Source organism: Anopheles nili, chromosome 2 (genome assembly GCF_943737925.1).
Source record: "Anopheles nili chromosome 2, idAnoNiliSN_F5_01, whole genome shotgun sequence".
Taxonomy (NCBI): Eukaryota; Metazoa; Arthropoda; class Insecta; order Diptera; family Culicidae; genus Anopheles; species Anopheles nili.
This window is the reverse complement of record NC_071291.1, coordinates 14,371,304-14,387,752: the sequence shown is the minus strand read 5'-3', so window position 1 is coordinate 14,387,752 and position 16,449 is coordinate 14,371,304. Positions and strand designations below refer to the sequence as shown.

The 16,449-nt window shown below is 43.3% G+C and overlaps 1 protein-coding gene across 1 annotated transcript in view; it reads left to right on the top strand.

The window, feature by feature from the left end:
• Positions 1-16,449, top strand: part of LOC128732013 (protein eva-1) — a 59,281-nt gene that overhangs the window by 7,899 nt on the left and 34,933 nt on the right. Inside the window, exons 2-3 of the mRNA XM_053825171.1 lie at positions 11,553-11,675; positions 14,359-14,477. Coding sequence (XP_053681146.1) covers positions 11,553-11,675; positions 14,359-14,477 — 242 coding nt within the window. The remainder of the gene's footprint in view (positions 1-11,552; positions 11,676-14,358; positions 14,478-16,449) is intronic.

Genomic DNA, 16,449 nt, shown 5'->3' with positions numbered 1-16,449 from the left:
TGACCCTTGGCGAACCGTTCAATTAGGCTAATAAAAATCCACCAAAAAGCGCTGATCATCTCCACTTTACTAGGTGCCGGTGAACACTGCCCTAGGCACACGTTGTACCAGGACCTGCTATCGGCCCTATCGCTGTGAGTGCGATCGTCCGGGAGAATAATAATTTTTATTGCCGGCACTCTTCCTATCTCGGGAGTTATGTTTGCCATTACCGTTAAACGTTGACCAAAGTGGCGGCAAGTGAAAGTTTTCGTTACCGCTTTGGACGGCAAGTGCACCGTGTTGGAGGGAACGCGCTCCATCAGCCTAACTTTCCTGCCGCCAGAAAAACGGACGTCGATAATTACTTGCATACCAATCACTCCGCCACTTCCCGGTGGCTAACGAGCGGGAAAGCTCTCGAGGGAAATGCTCACGGGTAGCAGAGCCGACAATTTTATGGCCACATAAGTTATTCGATGGTAATTTCGCAAATTTTCCGAACTGCTGCTGCTGCTGCTGCCACCAATGGCTATGCCAGCGGAACGGAACGTCCACGAGATCTGGATGGGTTCTGCAAAAAAGCCTCATCGAAAAAAAAAGTAGCATCTCACTAGCGGCAGCAAAAGCGAAAATATTTTTTTGTGTCTACCTACTTATCCACAAGCTAATCGCGGTCCGCAACGATGATCGTGGTCGTGGTAATGAACGGTGGTAGCGCTGTGTGGCGAGAAAAATTACGAACATTTATTTCAATTTCGAAAACAAATATTTTCCATCGCCACGGACGTTAGCGATGGCGGACTGGGAAGATGGCTGCATCGTCGAAGACGTGCCAAGGAAGCACGAAACTGGCCGGTACCGCGAGGTTTACCGAGGGTCGTCACGCAGCGTGTTATTATTATTAGCCGCCAAGCCGTTTAGCACGGCCACAGTGGCACCGTTAACGGAGAGTACGATGTTGGTGACCTGTTTTTTGGATGAGTCGCGTGTAGTTGATACTAAAAATGTGCGAAACTGGTAGAAACTGAACCAACGCACATCAATGAGCGAGTGTGAATCAATGTTTGATACTTTTTAAATGTAGTTTACTGCTGCAGATGCGCCAGACCATGATGTAGTTGAATTTGCATAAAATGTGGTCCTATTGGCCCTTAAATTATGCTTAACCAATCACCAGTAAAGTTAGATGACTGTTAGCTGGTGTTCACCAATGGTTGATGTGCGAGATATCCAAACTCAACATAGGATCATTTTTAAGAAATAATCTAATACTTCCAATGTACTCCACATCATCAGGATTCAATATTCAAATGAACGCAATCAATATTTAAATGCGTAGCGTGCATTAATGCGAACGCTTTGTTTTGTTGCGTAGCTTAGCCCACACGTCACCATTTGGGCTTTAGGCTCCGCAATCTCGGTTTCGCTTGGCAGAAGGCTACGGCTAATATGATGCAACCATTACGATTTATTTATGCATTAGAAGACGACAAGACGATCTGGTGGCGGTGGTCTTGGCGTGAGCTTTAAGCGAAAATCTATCGCCCAACCCATCTATGAAGTCTCACTCAATCTCCGCCACGCTACTAGCTTGCTCATGACGCCGGAGGCACAAGTGTTACTGCAAAATCGAATGAATAATTTATTTCCACTTATCCCGATGCCGACAGATAACCCTGTGTGCTTTACACTTAAACCCGCACGATAGCACATCGTCTTCGGCTTCCAAAGGTTCTTGTGCGTCTGCCATCCCGAGGCCATCCTTTTGTCGACTGGAGAGGGTTCGACCGACGCTCCAGAGTCGTTGTCGAAGAAGATGTAAAATTGTCAATAACGAACAACCGACGGGAATGTAACAAAAAACGGGGGGAACGCTACCTCAAAGAAAAGCGAGAGCGTTGGGTCTAGGATCGGTTCGTTTATGCGTCAATGGGAGAGATTTGCAGGCAACCGAGAACTATTGCTTATCGAATTTGTACCGATAGCGATAAGCGATCCGGCCGTGCGTCGCATTCGGCCCATTGAATGCATTTTCCGCTTCGCTAGGAACGCTCACTCGTTTTGGACCGGATTTGGCAGCTGGCAGATCGGAAAAATTCTGGCAGTAGAGCCGGGTTGAGCTGTCCAACACACAGGTTCCACACAGGTTCGCATAGACCCGATAACCAGACGGTTCGTTTTCCTTCCGTTTTCGTTCGTCCTACGTAATTCCTTGAGAAGCGTCAGTTTCGTCGGCTTAGCCCCTTGGAAAGAGCTTTCCACCAATCGCTCCATGGAAAAGGCCGGGATTGGTTGCACAACGAGAGCTCCAGTGCCATAGGCAGATAAAAACCTCCCGTATGCATCTGGTGTAATCCAGCCCGGGAAAACGGAGCGAGCTTTGCTCGAAAGGAGACATTGCACTTTGGCGCACGTGCTGCACATTATTACAGTGGCAGATCGGTATGAAAAGCAACCCATTGTCACTGGTGCGCACGTTCGGCGTTCGAATTTTTAACGCACCACATGAAGAAAACCCTTGCTCCGGGAATGGCACACAAAAACGATCCCAACGATAAGTCCTGCAAAGCGTACCAGGTGAAGGATGAAATGTGGAACCAACGAATGCCGACACATGCAGCGCAGGACCACTAGAAGCGATATTCGGACCGAAGACTACGCTAGCTTCACTGAAACTTCCGCTGCGAATTTCGTGAAACGGGGAACGGGACTGCCAAATTAAATTCCACTTTACCTTGCGTTCGGCCATTCGGCAGCGTGAGTCATGCTGCGTTGCCTGTCGAATCCTGTCGAAGAGATGCTTCCTCGCAAAAAAGCTGCAGCAATCTGACGTCTCCGACCAGGGAACGCTAGGTGCATAGTGTGCTATTCAATTGCATTTTTCATTCTACCTCTCGACACTTCATCTTGGTCGGATTAGCGACTTGCATGCACAAGCAGACCGGCAGCGATGGTTACTGAAACATGTTGGCCCTCATCAAAAAGCACGTCCCGACCAGCTGTGCGATTTCGTTCTTTGTTTTGCGAGATGAAATGCATTCAATACAGCATTCCGGCATGACGCAGTTTCTGTGCGATCGAAGCCCTGTAAGCTGTGAGTGGAAGAAATAAATTACGAGTGGATTTGTTAATTCATCGTGTAATTAATTGAATTACGTCGAATCCACGTACTCGCTAGTGGATCTATTTATCGTGACAGTTCACGTAGCACGTCAGTTCAGGAATGTTGTGTTATTGACATTATTAAATTCTTTTCAAACCTAGCGCACGTTAAATTGAAACGTTGATATTCAACGCCAAAACTTTATCCTTTATCGGAGTTTGAAATTTCGTATAAATTATAATAGTTTTATTTTACGTAGATCAAGAATTTTCCACCTTTCGTCGTATTCTAAGTGCTTTCGCCTGTTTGGTGACAATGTAGACTGGGTGTTGGGAAGAGTGATATCAAACGGGAGCGTAACTATATTAAGAACTTTCTCCGAAATTTGTCACGCTCTGCTTGCACTTGGTGTTCGTCCAAAAATTCTGCAATAAAATTCCCATCCGCCACCAAGCGTGAACATGGTGATGAGCGATTGACAGCGAGAGCCACATAAAGAATCGTAGGGAAATGTAATCTACAAATAGGTATCGGACGACTGGATCAACTGACGAGCATTGTTGTAAAAAAATAATAATAAAAAGTCAACGGACAGGGAAATCAAGCTATGGCAGAAAACTTTTCATCTGAAAAAGTGGATGCTGTAACGAGAAAAGAAAAATCGGGTTTAAGGGTAGAAAATCGAAGAATCAGCACGCCGCACCAGTCAAATATAGAACGTGGAATATAGAAGATGCTTATAAGAAAGGGAAAAAATAGTAGCAGACCTCATTGGAACGAACTTTTCCATTCGATTTGGTCGGAGTGGATTTTTTCCTTCGCAAACCAAGCGGCGGTGGGATTCTTCGAACCAAAAGTGACCGCACAAGTTTCTCGTCCCTTTAAACGATGTACGATTCGAATATTTCAAATGCAAACCCGAAAGAAAATTGTGCGCTCATGAATCTGAAAGGAGCTCCTAACGAGCGCATTTAGCAGTGCATGTACTCACACAGAATGTTGAAATAGTTTCCTCTCCCTTAGCTCGATGACTAGAGCGGCAACGTCTTTGAAGAACGTTCCCCGAAAGCTGTTTGCAGACTCTTCACATCACATATAAGAGTAGCTGTCGCTGTTCTAATCATGAGATAAAATATTAGAATATAAACTACTCTGCGGCTGTACGCTTTGGTACGCTACATATGTCACGATTCATAGACATTTATTTTATCTGAAACCATTAATATGTGTAACTGTTCCAATCATTGAACCGACGATGAATATTTCCAAATAGTTGGAAATACTTTCAGCTGCATGATTTATGAGATGAATTGGCTCGTGAATTGATAAACACTATCGCAATTTTCGTGCCAGCAGTTAGTCCTTTTTGCAAATAAACTTGAAGAAGAAGACAAAAAATGATACCGAAAAAAGCCACAGCTTGGCGGTTTTTTGTTCACTTTCGCAGCCGTTTGTGAAGGTGAAGAAGAAAAATTGATCATTTTCGCACATCAACCCACGCACGGTACGGTCGTGTCAGCTCCTTCTCGCTTTCCACACCAGGCGCGTTGGCGTTGTGGCACCATTCGACCTCCCACCGTGGCGACGGAAAACGCGTCTTCCGTGCTTTGCGGGCTGACTGGTAAAATCGAAGACGTAACAATCTAGGGCACGTTTATGCTCGTTGAACAAAGGCATCAAAGTGATTTAAATTTATCTTTCATCGCTACCGCGCTGGTACCGTATTCATCGTGCCCGTGCTGGGAAGCGTCCGTGACTGCGTGGAAAGGCGGACACACACACACGGAACAAAATGCTACGACATTCCGGAATGGAGCAACACGACTTTTGTGTCTTTCCGAAACGAACAGATGAAACAACAGGCACATAAAACGTTTACCGAAGCGCGGTAGCATTGCGAGACGAAAAAAAAAACAATTCGAACCACCAACAACAATTCCGGAGTAAAGTCCACAAGGGCAGTAAGGGGTGGTGGACTAACCTGGAGCAAATCTAACCTATCTCAGGATGATAAACTTCTTGGTATAGTCCGATTACCTCGGGTGCGGAAGAAAGGGCGTAGGCTGGGGCCTTCTTGGGGGTTCCGTGAGAGAACCAGCTACAAGCAGCCATGGCAGATTACCATCAACATCGTTGCGTCTGCCCGAAGGGACGAAGGGCCAATCGATGCTTCTCATGGGGTGAAGCTGAGCGGTGCACATTTCACTCACCAGCCAACCTCGAGTAAGCCGCTGAACCACACGGCTTTCTCAGCCCCGAAGCCAATCGAGAACGATCGAACGTTTTTACGACAGTTTTACGTATTGCCGTGATCGGATTAAGAATACTGTTAATTCTTATCTCCTTGGTGCGCTTATGCCCACACATGCCGAATTCCTGGTAATCGGGACAGTTTCCCATCGTGATGCTTAACGCACGTAAATTTAAAGCGAGCGAAAGAATTGTACTTGATTTCGTGATCATTGAAATCATTGCCTTTAGGTGTTTTTCATATCCTTCATTTCGCAACTGCTACAGTTTGCTTCGAACGCAAGAGTAAAGAAACACTGTTCTTTCGTTTGCTTTGTGTGTGTGTGTGTGTGGTACGATCTCAACCGTGTCCGGAGATATGTTTGAAATCACCCAAATATCCGGTTCACTTTGCTACACCGCAAGCAGCGACTCACGTTACGCACATCATTCCCTTCAGGCGTTTGTGGTGATGGACGAAGATGCCAAATATTTCCGCGTGGTCCAACCGGAACGGTAACCGGAAACCGATTTTTCTCCTCGATTTCAGGCCACCGATTTCAGGCACCGAGCGCTCTAGAAAACAAAGACTCCGTCCGGCCGACGTTCCGTCCGGCTAGCGCCTTACTCCGAGGAAACGAGCATTTCCGTTGCACGGATGGAAACGCAAACGATCGGTACGGGCAGCCTCTCGCAGAGTTTCCGCGATTTTGCAATGTTTGATTTATGCTTCCATTTTTCACTCTTGGCTCTTGTTCCAGCGTCTCCGCCTTATGGGCGTTGCATAATCGACACCTCATCCGTTTGGGCTGGATGTGGATAAAAAAAAATGTTCCCGGCCCGGCGCACATCGGAAGAGCGCGTATAATGTGAAATCGGCTACAGGCGGATGTTTTCGCCGTCAAGACGTTCGCTAAATTGATACATTTCCGCGCGAAGTGTACGCAAACCGTAAATCGTATTTCACCACGCGCTAGCGGGGTTGAGTCTGGTGATCAGAAAATTTATGAATCAAACCCTGCGAATAAAACAAACAAATGCGTGCAAATGCCGTGTTTATTGCTCGACTTATCAGAGAACGATATTTATCCGGTAGCGTGAAATTATTCATATTTATTGGTGGTAAATCATGCCGTAGGTGTGTTTAACAGCTAACGCACTCTGCGGCAACGCGCATTTGAATATAGCAATTATGGCCGTTTATGCACGGTGGCTTGGGTGGTTTGGGATGAAGATATGAGAGTTGAGAGTGCAAAAACAGGAACATTTTAGAAAAAATCTGCTATGCTCTCAAGGGTTGCTACAAGGATTGTAATCTCAATCGCATTCGCTTTTGTCGAAATGCGAGAATAAACCTTCCTGCACCTTCTTGGGGAAGCAATTTTTCCACCCAAGCTGACGCCAAGCGCCTGATGGCGGATGCGAATAAGTGGCTCACAGTGATTCATGCGCAAAAACGAATCTCACAAGCATTGACAATGTGCATATTCATTGGGCGTAGAATACCAAAAATGCTCACTGCTATTTCTTTGGCTAGTGAAAAAGTAATTTTTCGTGCAAAGCAGTGGAGAAACTGTTTTCTATTAATTCATTTTAATAGCGCTGCTGCCATCGCCTGCAAACAACAACGCAAGCCATATGGCAGATATTAATAATGCCCTTAAATGGTTTTCCCATTGTGCCAAATGCTCACTTGATGGCCTATGAAATGCGACCATAGTCGGTGAATTTTTACTGAATTTCATTACCAACCGTTGAGCATGTTGAGCATATTTTGACGACAAAAAAGTCAGTGCTGACTCATTGACAACAAACTTCAAAACGCTTCCTGACGGCTTGACACGAGTGACAGCGAATTATTTCAGCAGTATTCCATTCAAGAGGAATGTTAAAAATTCAATCAAGACACAACCATGACGCGGTCTTTCCATCATTGTTCATACAGTGAATTTTCGCTTAGAAATATCGAGCATAAACATGGTGTTTGTTACCAAATGGTGCTTTGAGATGCTCTCAATGGATGCATAATAAAAAAAAAACATCTCGTTGTTTTTCACAACATTCGAATTGAAATTAAACGTAGAATAACTTATATCCATTTATTTGAGCTTAACTGCACTCTTTAGGCGATGTATTGTGCTGTGGAAGATACCTAAACCACGTTCAAAAGACGCTCACCGGTGCCAGGGGGTCCATTTTCTTAACAAGTGCGATGTCAAAGTCCTCCTGGAAAGTAATTGGCGCACAGTATTTTATGCTATCACTTCACGCGTACGCAAACCGGTATGCATTATCGTATATAAATTTACTTTCACACCCAATCAACCATCGTCCTTCCATCCGATGGCTCGTCCTTCGGCACCTGCTACCAGCCTGGATCCTTACCGTTCTCAACGAACTCAGCTTGGTTGGTGCTACCTTTCGCCGTTGCTGTTTGCGAAACAATTTATATTGGAATACTTCGGTCAACTTTTTGTCCGTTTTCCACCAATCTCGCGATTGAGAGACCGCGCGGGAAGGGCATGAATTTTCCCGGCAACCGTCATGGGAGGGCGCACTCGGTCGCGATGTTTGCGAGATGACACAGCTATTACTGCTTAGGAAGGCTCCAGAAAAGATGACTTTCACAACTTTTTCCTCTGTTTTTAAAGCGTTTTTATTCAGCTCTGTTTTTCGTTCATTTTTCTTTTGAAACACTCCCCCGCTCCACTCGCCGCCAGCGTGCCTGCCCATGCGCCTATATATGCGTGTCAAAAGTGTCCGTCCACTTTTTTGGAAGCACGAAGAGCAGCGATTTTTTCTTCTTTCATTCGTTCGTTCACATTTCCATCTAGCTGGGGTTTGCCTTTGTTTTGCACATTTTCAGCAGCTTCACCAGCAAGGCTCGAAAAGCGCCACCACACCTCCACAGGTCGACAGTTGGCTGCAGGAGTTGTGCGAAATGGAGCATATAATTTACAGCGTCGTCCGACTCGTTGTCGGTGATTTATCAGCGATGGCGCGAAAAACTTACACCGTGTGCGAAGAAATAAGGTGGCTCTTTTTTTCACGTGCGCTTCTTTTGGTTTGGCCTCCCCACGCAGGTTTCTCCGGGATACAGGCCATCTCGATGTCCCTTTGGCCGCTCGAGTCGGAGGGATTTTCGTCGAGTATGTATTACCCGTGTAACCATCAGCGGAAAAGTTGTAAAAATTTAATTTCCAGAATAAGCTGTTAAGTATCGCAATGATTTGTAGTTAGCATGGAAGATGAAAGCACGGAGGATGGTCCTTGATGGTCCTTCAGATAGCCTGTCGCTTGTCTTCGAGGTGGTAATCGAGTTAAAAAATTCAAACGGACCTGTAGCATCCAAAGGTACCGAAAAGTACGAGAAGGCTAATGTATAAACTGCACGCCATCCCTGACATACACACATGGACGAGATATACACGACTAACAAAGCAGAAGACTGTGAGACTTAAATTATGCATCAAACACTCGTCATGGGGCTTCAATTAACACTCATTTCATTATTTTGCACTCATTCCATTCGATGGCGGTCGAAAAACTCTAGTTAGAGGAAGCTGAGTCTGCATGTTCTACAAAACCGTCCCTCAATAGCCTTTTGAGGGTGTTATTTTTCTCAATTCCCTTGCATAACATTTTCGCGGCGTTGCAGCATGCGAGGGTATTTGTTATGAATGGGAACGCAACGGAAGCTAAAAAGCTTTCGTCGAGTGATTCGGGGCTTCCGAGAGTTTTTATCACAATTTCTCTTCTACTCCATCTCCGTCTATTGATTGCGATGACCGGTGTGTGCCCAAGAAAACCATCAAGCTCTTGTCCAATTCTTGAGAGTCATGAAAAATTTCTAATCCTCCCGAAGAGCACTTGTAGGGATTTGAATGAAAAAGTTAGCCGTTTGGGCTCAGCTGAATGCCCTTTTTTTTCGTTTCAATATAGCGGCCGTTGTATGAGTGATTCTCTTATATCCTATCTAACGAGAAAATTCATTCTATTAAACCAAGCCTTCATGAAAAGCAAGAAAATTACCATCAGTGGTTTGGCTATCTTTTGCTTGCTGTCAGATATATATATTATAGAGCTTCCTGTAGAACAAATCAAATCGGGAATTGCTTTAAATGTCAGTATGAACTTTTCCGCCTTCGTATTAAAGTCATACTAAATTTCTGGCCTATGCAAAATGGTAGAAGTGAGAGTAGAAACTAAAAGTTGTAATGAAGAAAACTTTTCCCAAACGCTAATTAATGGTTGGTTTGAGATTACGGCAGCCAAGTGAATGAAAGTTATGTTTTTTTTTAAGTTACCTCACCTCATATTGTCTGTAAAGCAAAATACAAGCCAATGATATTTTATTTTTTTTCATTTTTATGATTCCGATGGCAGAGAAGTTGAAATAATAGGATTTCAGAATTCTTCGTTTTGTTATCAGTACCATTAAATATCAAATAAAACCTAGATCTTTAATTGGTACGTAGGATGTTTAATTTGAACAATTGAATCATTATGAAAATTTCAAATTTTAAATAAACGAAAAGCGTTGATAATGTGATGATGATTGTGATAATTTGTATGAATTGGTTTGGTTGAATATGAGACATGAGTTTACGTATTGATAGTTGAGATGTTAACTTCATCGAAACTTAGTATCAGTATTGTTAGTATCAGTATCAGTTTCCCACTTGCAGTTTTGCATATTGCTCCGAACTGAATCGCAAATTCAGACCGCATTCCAGCAAGCGGAAGCATTCATTTTGGATTCAACGTTCCAGCGAAGCAATTTTTGCTACAATGGTGAAAAATTGTACATGCCGTTAGTATCGCGTCTACCTTGTGATGCACTATTTCAATGAGCTTCCAGCATAGCAAAATTACGAGCGAAATGCCATTCCAACCGCAAGCGCAATCCCAACATATGGATATCGGTCGTAGCTCGTGGTTACAGCTAACGGAGTCGGCGCGGCTATCTCATAGCTGAAAATGGAATTTTTGGCATTAAATCGTTGAAATTTAGCTAGCCAGCTGCTGTGCATTACTCAACAAATATTTTGTAAGTTATCACTTTGGAAGAAAATAGTTGCATCTATGATACGGAAACGGCCATATCTACTTTCCAGATATGATTCATTGAATATATTTTGGGATATACATTTGATAGCTAAATCATTAGCGTACGCCATAGACACACAACGAGTTTTAGTTCCAATCTCATCTGTATCTTTCGTAAGCGTTTTCAGTTACGTGGAAATTACAAGCTCTAGACAGAATTACAAGAAAATTATCATGATAGAATTCAGTCATACCTGACTGCAAAATGTCTTCGTTGTCGTTTTTAGCGCATGAATTCTTTGCTCTTATGGTGTATTATGAGTGTCAATAATTTATTACCGTGGATTGAGCAAAGCTTTTCGATGGAAAAACACGAAAAAATTTTCCTTTTTTCAACGATTTTGTTTAACACAAGTTTGTGTTACAAAGACGACTAATTCAATTGGCGCGTCCATTCGGAGAAACAATCATTGGTCGTTAAACATCAAGTTAAACTGTTCAAGTAAGCTTATAGAGCTGCTATGAAATTCTTGAATGGAAACATTTTGCTCTTTATATATACTTTGATCACTGGGTTGATCGTTTTTTAGATCAGTTGAAAAAAGCTTTAAACAGCATTTGTGACACTGCGCAATTTTCAGCACTTGTTGACATGAATTATTCGATCGGATACAATCTGCAACGAGATTATCAAGAGTCTGTAACATCTCCATCCACATGCTGCACCCTCTGGGCTCATTGTAACAATCTGTCGCTGGACTCGAACCGAAGGCGTCAGAACAAACTAATGTTCTTATACGACGGACCGTATTTTTCTTCTCTCGCTTCTGGCGAGAAACTCGCACTTTTCTTTTCACGCATTTACCCTCGCACTTTCACTCTCTTGTTCTCTCTTTTCGCACTCTGGTATGCGAGTCTTGTAATTTTTCCTGCACACGTGCCACTGTCTTAGCTCAAAGTACAGCTTCACAGAACATCACCCAACGGTTTCATGCCTTGGTGCGCGTTGTTTGTGTATGGCGTGCACATATTCTGCCATGGCTTCGAGCCAGCCTGAATGATGGACGTTCGCATTTTTGTGCTCGCTTCTGGTGCGTCCATCTTCTCCACCTACTGATTCTTATTCCTGCTACGTACGATTCATGCATTTCCTGACTGTTTCTTTGTTTTCTTTTCTTTTTCATTGCAGCACTGCTTTCGGGAACGTTGCGCACATATCAGCGGGCCGGCTGTGATCGAGAGCTTGTCACATTAAGCTGTCCCCGTGGAACGAGCATCTCGATCGAGATAGCACAGTACGGTCGAAGTGGAGGTAAGCAGATACGATCTAGCAAATAGCAGTAGTGAGTTCATTTGAAGGCGATGATGATGTTCAAGATTCGTGGCGCGATTCTCGAAGTCTAGCAACACCAGCAAGAAATACGAAACAATTTTGTATGAGAGATATTTTAATTTCATCTTCTAGAACTGCGTACATTCATCCAATAACTAGGACTATTTCAAATTACTCTTGTCAGTTTTTAACGTCGACTGGAATCTATTACCACACATTACTATTTGGACGTAAGGTTATGTTTCACATCAAAAGCTGCAACTTCTCTTTTTCACTTCTCAAGCTGCTACTTTATCATGTCAGAGGAGCTCAATTAACGAAACAAAAAAAAACTTGACGTGAAACCTATTGAATAACTTTATCAACTTTATCGTCCTCTTGTTTTTCCATGCGTAATCAATCAAATTTCTTAAATATTCAAATTTCATCCATTCACCACGCCATTGTTTAGGTTAAGCATTCGAATCAGTGGCGTTGAAAGCAACATAGAACGTAGAAAACACTCTCTCTATTTCCGTGATGTAGGTCTTCGGCTGTGGCGGTAGGTAGCAACGTCTCACGGAGTCAGAAAAATCGTCTACCAATACATCTCAACGGCTGATTTTCAGACCACCATTGAAACTTCTCGTTGCGAAAACAATCCGAAACACTGAATGAATAATGGGAAATTAATTAAAAACTTATTCGTGCGCGAAGTGGCAAAGTTCGTTGACTGCTTTCATCGCGCTCTTGGTTTCGAGCTTCTCAACGCAGGTCGCAAAATAAAAGGCTTACCATATTGACCTCCGAGCGTGGCGCGAAATTGTCATTATCAGCAAACCGTAACCGCAGCGGTGGAGTTTCACGCGATGAAGAGCTCATCAGCGACGCTGTATTTCGGCCGAAGCGATAGTGAAGTCGAGTTTCAATAAATCAGTCAACACCAACGAAGACTTTTCATTCCGTGTCGTTCATCCGGGAGCACTTTACAATTTGAGTGAACGGCGATACCAAGAGTTTCATCAGTCCGGTATCCTTGAACGGAGTGGAAACATATTTACGAGCACGACCCACTGCCGAAAAATTCCGCGGAAAATTAATTTCTTTAGCAATTCTCGCCAACTGTTCCGGTAGATTGGAGCGCGAGAAAAACTGAAAGCAATTACTTTTCTTATAAAGCATATTCGAGATGTGGATTTGCTAGTCGAGTGCTTTGACTACTTGAAACATCTTGAACGCGCTTTTCCTTAGCGTATAAATAGCTTGGAGCTTCTAGAAATATGATTGAAAATTCCAAGAAAATTTCATTTAAACCTGCCTAAGAAAGATTGATAAATACCACTCAATTTTTGATCCCAATATATTGCTTGTATATTGTGAATTGCAGTAAAAATAAAATAAAGCTAGAAGTTCACATTTTAGGTTAATCAGCCACATAAAACAATAAACATTGTCATTCATTAAAAATGAACTTAAATTTTATACACATAAATTTTCTTCAGAAACTGAACATATTTTGCCATCTACCAATTTCGTGGCCGTTGACGCATATTTTCCATGTGTTGGCATATTCCATTAAATGACCGTCATTAAAATGCAACAGAATCCCAAAACCAGCGCCTGTCGTAAGGCCACTGGCCACCATACGAAGCCGAAGGGCGTAATATAATAATTAAATAATCCTACTAATTATCGTTGTTCATTTTGTGGTACGATCCGACGATTTCATGTCTCTTTCTTTCTTGCTGCTTTCTGCTCCGGTTTTTTGCTTCCTGCACGTTGAAGCTCCGATTTCGTGTTGCGCGTAGAAAGTCTAGCGGAAAATCGGCTCTGCGTCGGAAATTAATTTGCAGCAATCTTTTTAAAGGAACATTTATCACCATTTACGTATCGATAGGATTGTATTTCAGCCGCCTCTGGCGTACCGATCTGAGGCTCCGTGCACCCAAATCTTACGGCAACGATTGGTCTGGTGCGGATGTTCGCAAGGACTTGCCAATAGCGTCTCGCAGACCAAGATTTTGGCGATCCCGTCTAACGGCACCGAGCGCTCGTTATCGGATTTACTGGTTTTGATTTATACGCCCGCTACTGTGGTTGCTACGACCATCGCTCCGATGGGCCTGCCAACGATGCCAGCGTCAACGGCACGGAATCGAAAACCGATCCGGAAACCGTACGTGCGGAAACTAATTGAGAAGCATTAACAAATTATGGCCATAAAGCTGCGATGCAGCGGGCCGGAAAGCAAACGGTACCATGCTACGGACGGCTGTTTTTTGTATTATTTCATTTCTCCACCCCACACTTCTTTTTGGGAACTTCGACGCAGCTCATGAACTATGTGCCTACACGCATATAAAATATGACCGAACCACATATACCGCAGGGCCGATATTTCGTGGCTTTGCTCGATCGTTTCCTGCGCTCGTCAGGGTGCTTTATTGGTTCCATGTTTGGTTTATGTCACTCGTATGTTTCTTATAATACGAGCGTAAATATTGTAATATTTTATCATAAAACATTTGCACATCAAGACTCCTCAAAATCCAGTTCAGTTTCATTATCCGCAGAGTCGACCTTTTAATAAGAACAGTTTCAATATTTACAATACGCATTTTGAAATTATTCCAAGAAACACACAATATTTGTCTAACCAAAGCTCTTGTTCCCATAATTTCAGATGCAAATGAAAGAAACCTGTGCCCAGCAAGCACCGAAGATGCACTTGACATCAACATTCCTGGTACGGAAATCGAAATAAAAGCACCAGAAAGCTGCACCTGGCCGAACGCATTACAGGTTTGTTTGTCAGATAGTGTTTTCCAACTATTGCATAGTGTCTGTAAATAAAATTCTAGAGAAAGAGAAAGAGAAATGAGAGGTGATGCAAAAATATATATTATAAACCACAATGACCATCGGGTTAAGGCTCCAAGTGACACGTGGCGCTGAACTTTTCATTTCGTCCTTATGCTCGAGCTAAGGGAGAATAAATAAAACCGGCCACCTTCTCAAAGTGCCATGAATTTTCATCCCACGCAAATATTGCTTCCCTCCAGTGGACGAATGCAACAAAGCGTGAGGTGGAAAAGCAGATGCCTCTTCGCAAGCAAACAATTTTCTGCGGTGACCACAATGAATGCATACGATATCAAGGGCACAAAAAAGAAATCCGGTCCAATCCGTCCTAAATGAAAGCAATTAACACAGAGCGCGATAAATCATAATTTATGCTAATTAGCAAACACTGCCGATGTCAGAATGCATAATTTATTTTGCGCGTTCGGTACCATCGTCTGATTTCCACAGCCACACCAAGTGGCCCAAGCTTCCCTTAGTACAGTTAGCAAAGCGTGCAAACTTTCTGCGATCCTGCGGTCATGGTCCCACGCACTGGTCAAGCAATGGCTTGTTGGAGCGCTGATAACGGTTTTCGATTTCATGCGATAATGAAACAAACAGAAAAAGAAAACCTTCAATTTTGGCGCGTTTTCAAATTACTTCACAACAAGGGGCACTTCTCGGATGAAATTTAATTTATTTTGACCTCGGTGAACTTGTAGATGGAGCGCCATCATTGGGTATCTCTTATCGATGCCGTCGGAGGCAGTTATCGGTCCTGTAAAATGGTAGGAAAATTATACAAACCCTCTCGTTGCGCTGGGCGTTCGACTGTTCCGCCTACCGTCATTGTGATGGGAAGAAACTCATTTAACTGCGGTTATCATCTCTTTCGTATTGCCCTCGCTGTAAGATACGAATATTGTAAGTGCGGAATTTTATGCTTCCGAGCTCGGTTTTATTATTTGCCCCACTTTTTGCGCCAATCTGTCGCAGCGAGCGCAATGAATTATGTTGCTGGTGCCGGGCGGCTAATATTCGATAATGGTTTTCACTTCTTAGTGAATTGTTTTTTAATGAGTATGGTCGTGCAAACTTTTCACCAGCCGTTACGGTTCCTCCATAGCTGGCTTGCTTTTAGCTGTCCATCCGGCATGATCTGACGCCAGTGACTGTCGGAAAAATATTATCGCGAGGCAAAAGCTATAAAAATTAACGATCACATCGCGCTGCACAGAGGAAATTGATTTTGCAGTAGGGCGCCTGGAAAAATGCAAAGCGGATGCGAGAAAGTCGGCTCTTCAATGAAGCGATAAGCCATTCACTAGATTATTCTTATTAGATACTCTATATTGAGAAACGTTGTGGCAGTAAAAAACCACATGGATCAAATTTTTCATTCATAAAGCAAGGAAGTTAATATTTCAGCCAAGTCTACTTGCCGTAAGTGTCAATTCTTTGAAAATTAATCATATAAAAGCAACTGGAACACGATGGTTAGCAGCTTTGCATACCTTGCACGGTTGAATACAGAGCCTTAATCACTCACCGTAATGCATGATAAAATAGACGGTATATGTCAGGTCTCTCTACGCTACTGATCTCTTCATTATCTCTCAATTCCCCAGAGAGGATATCTGTGAGGGGCATCTAGAAGGTTGTCTCTGAGAGGATTAGTGCTTTGGCATGTTCACAGCGTCCTATCAGCATCCATCATCGTCATCATCTTGCACAGTGTACACGATAATGCGCTTACGCTAGATGACGTCGCTCGGTGACGACATCGTACGTGGACGTGTTCACATACGCACATGAACTGAGGCACAGCTACATTCCTGCGTCAAGTAGGAACTCTTGTTCGACTGCATCAAAACAACAACATCGGCATCGGCATCGTCATCAACAGTACCGCAACGCCTTGCAATCTGAA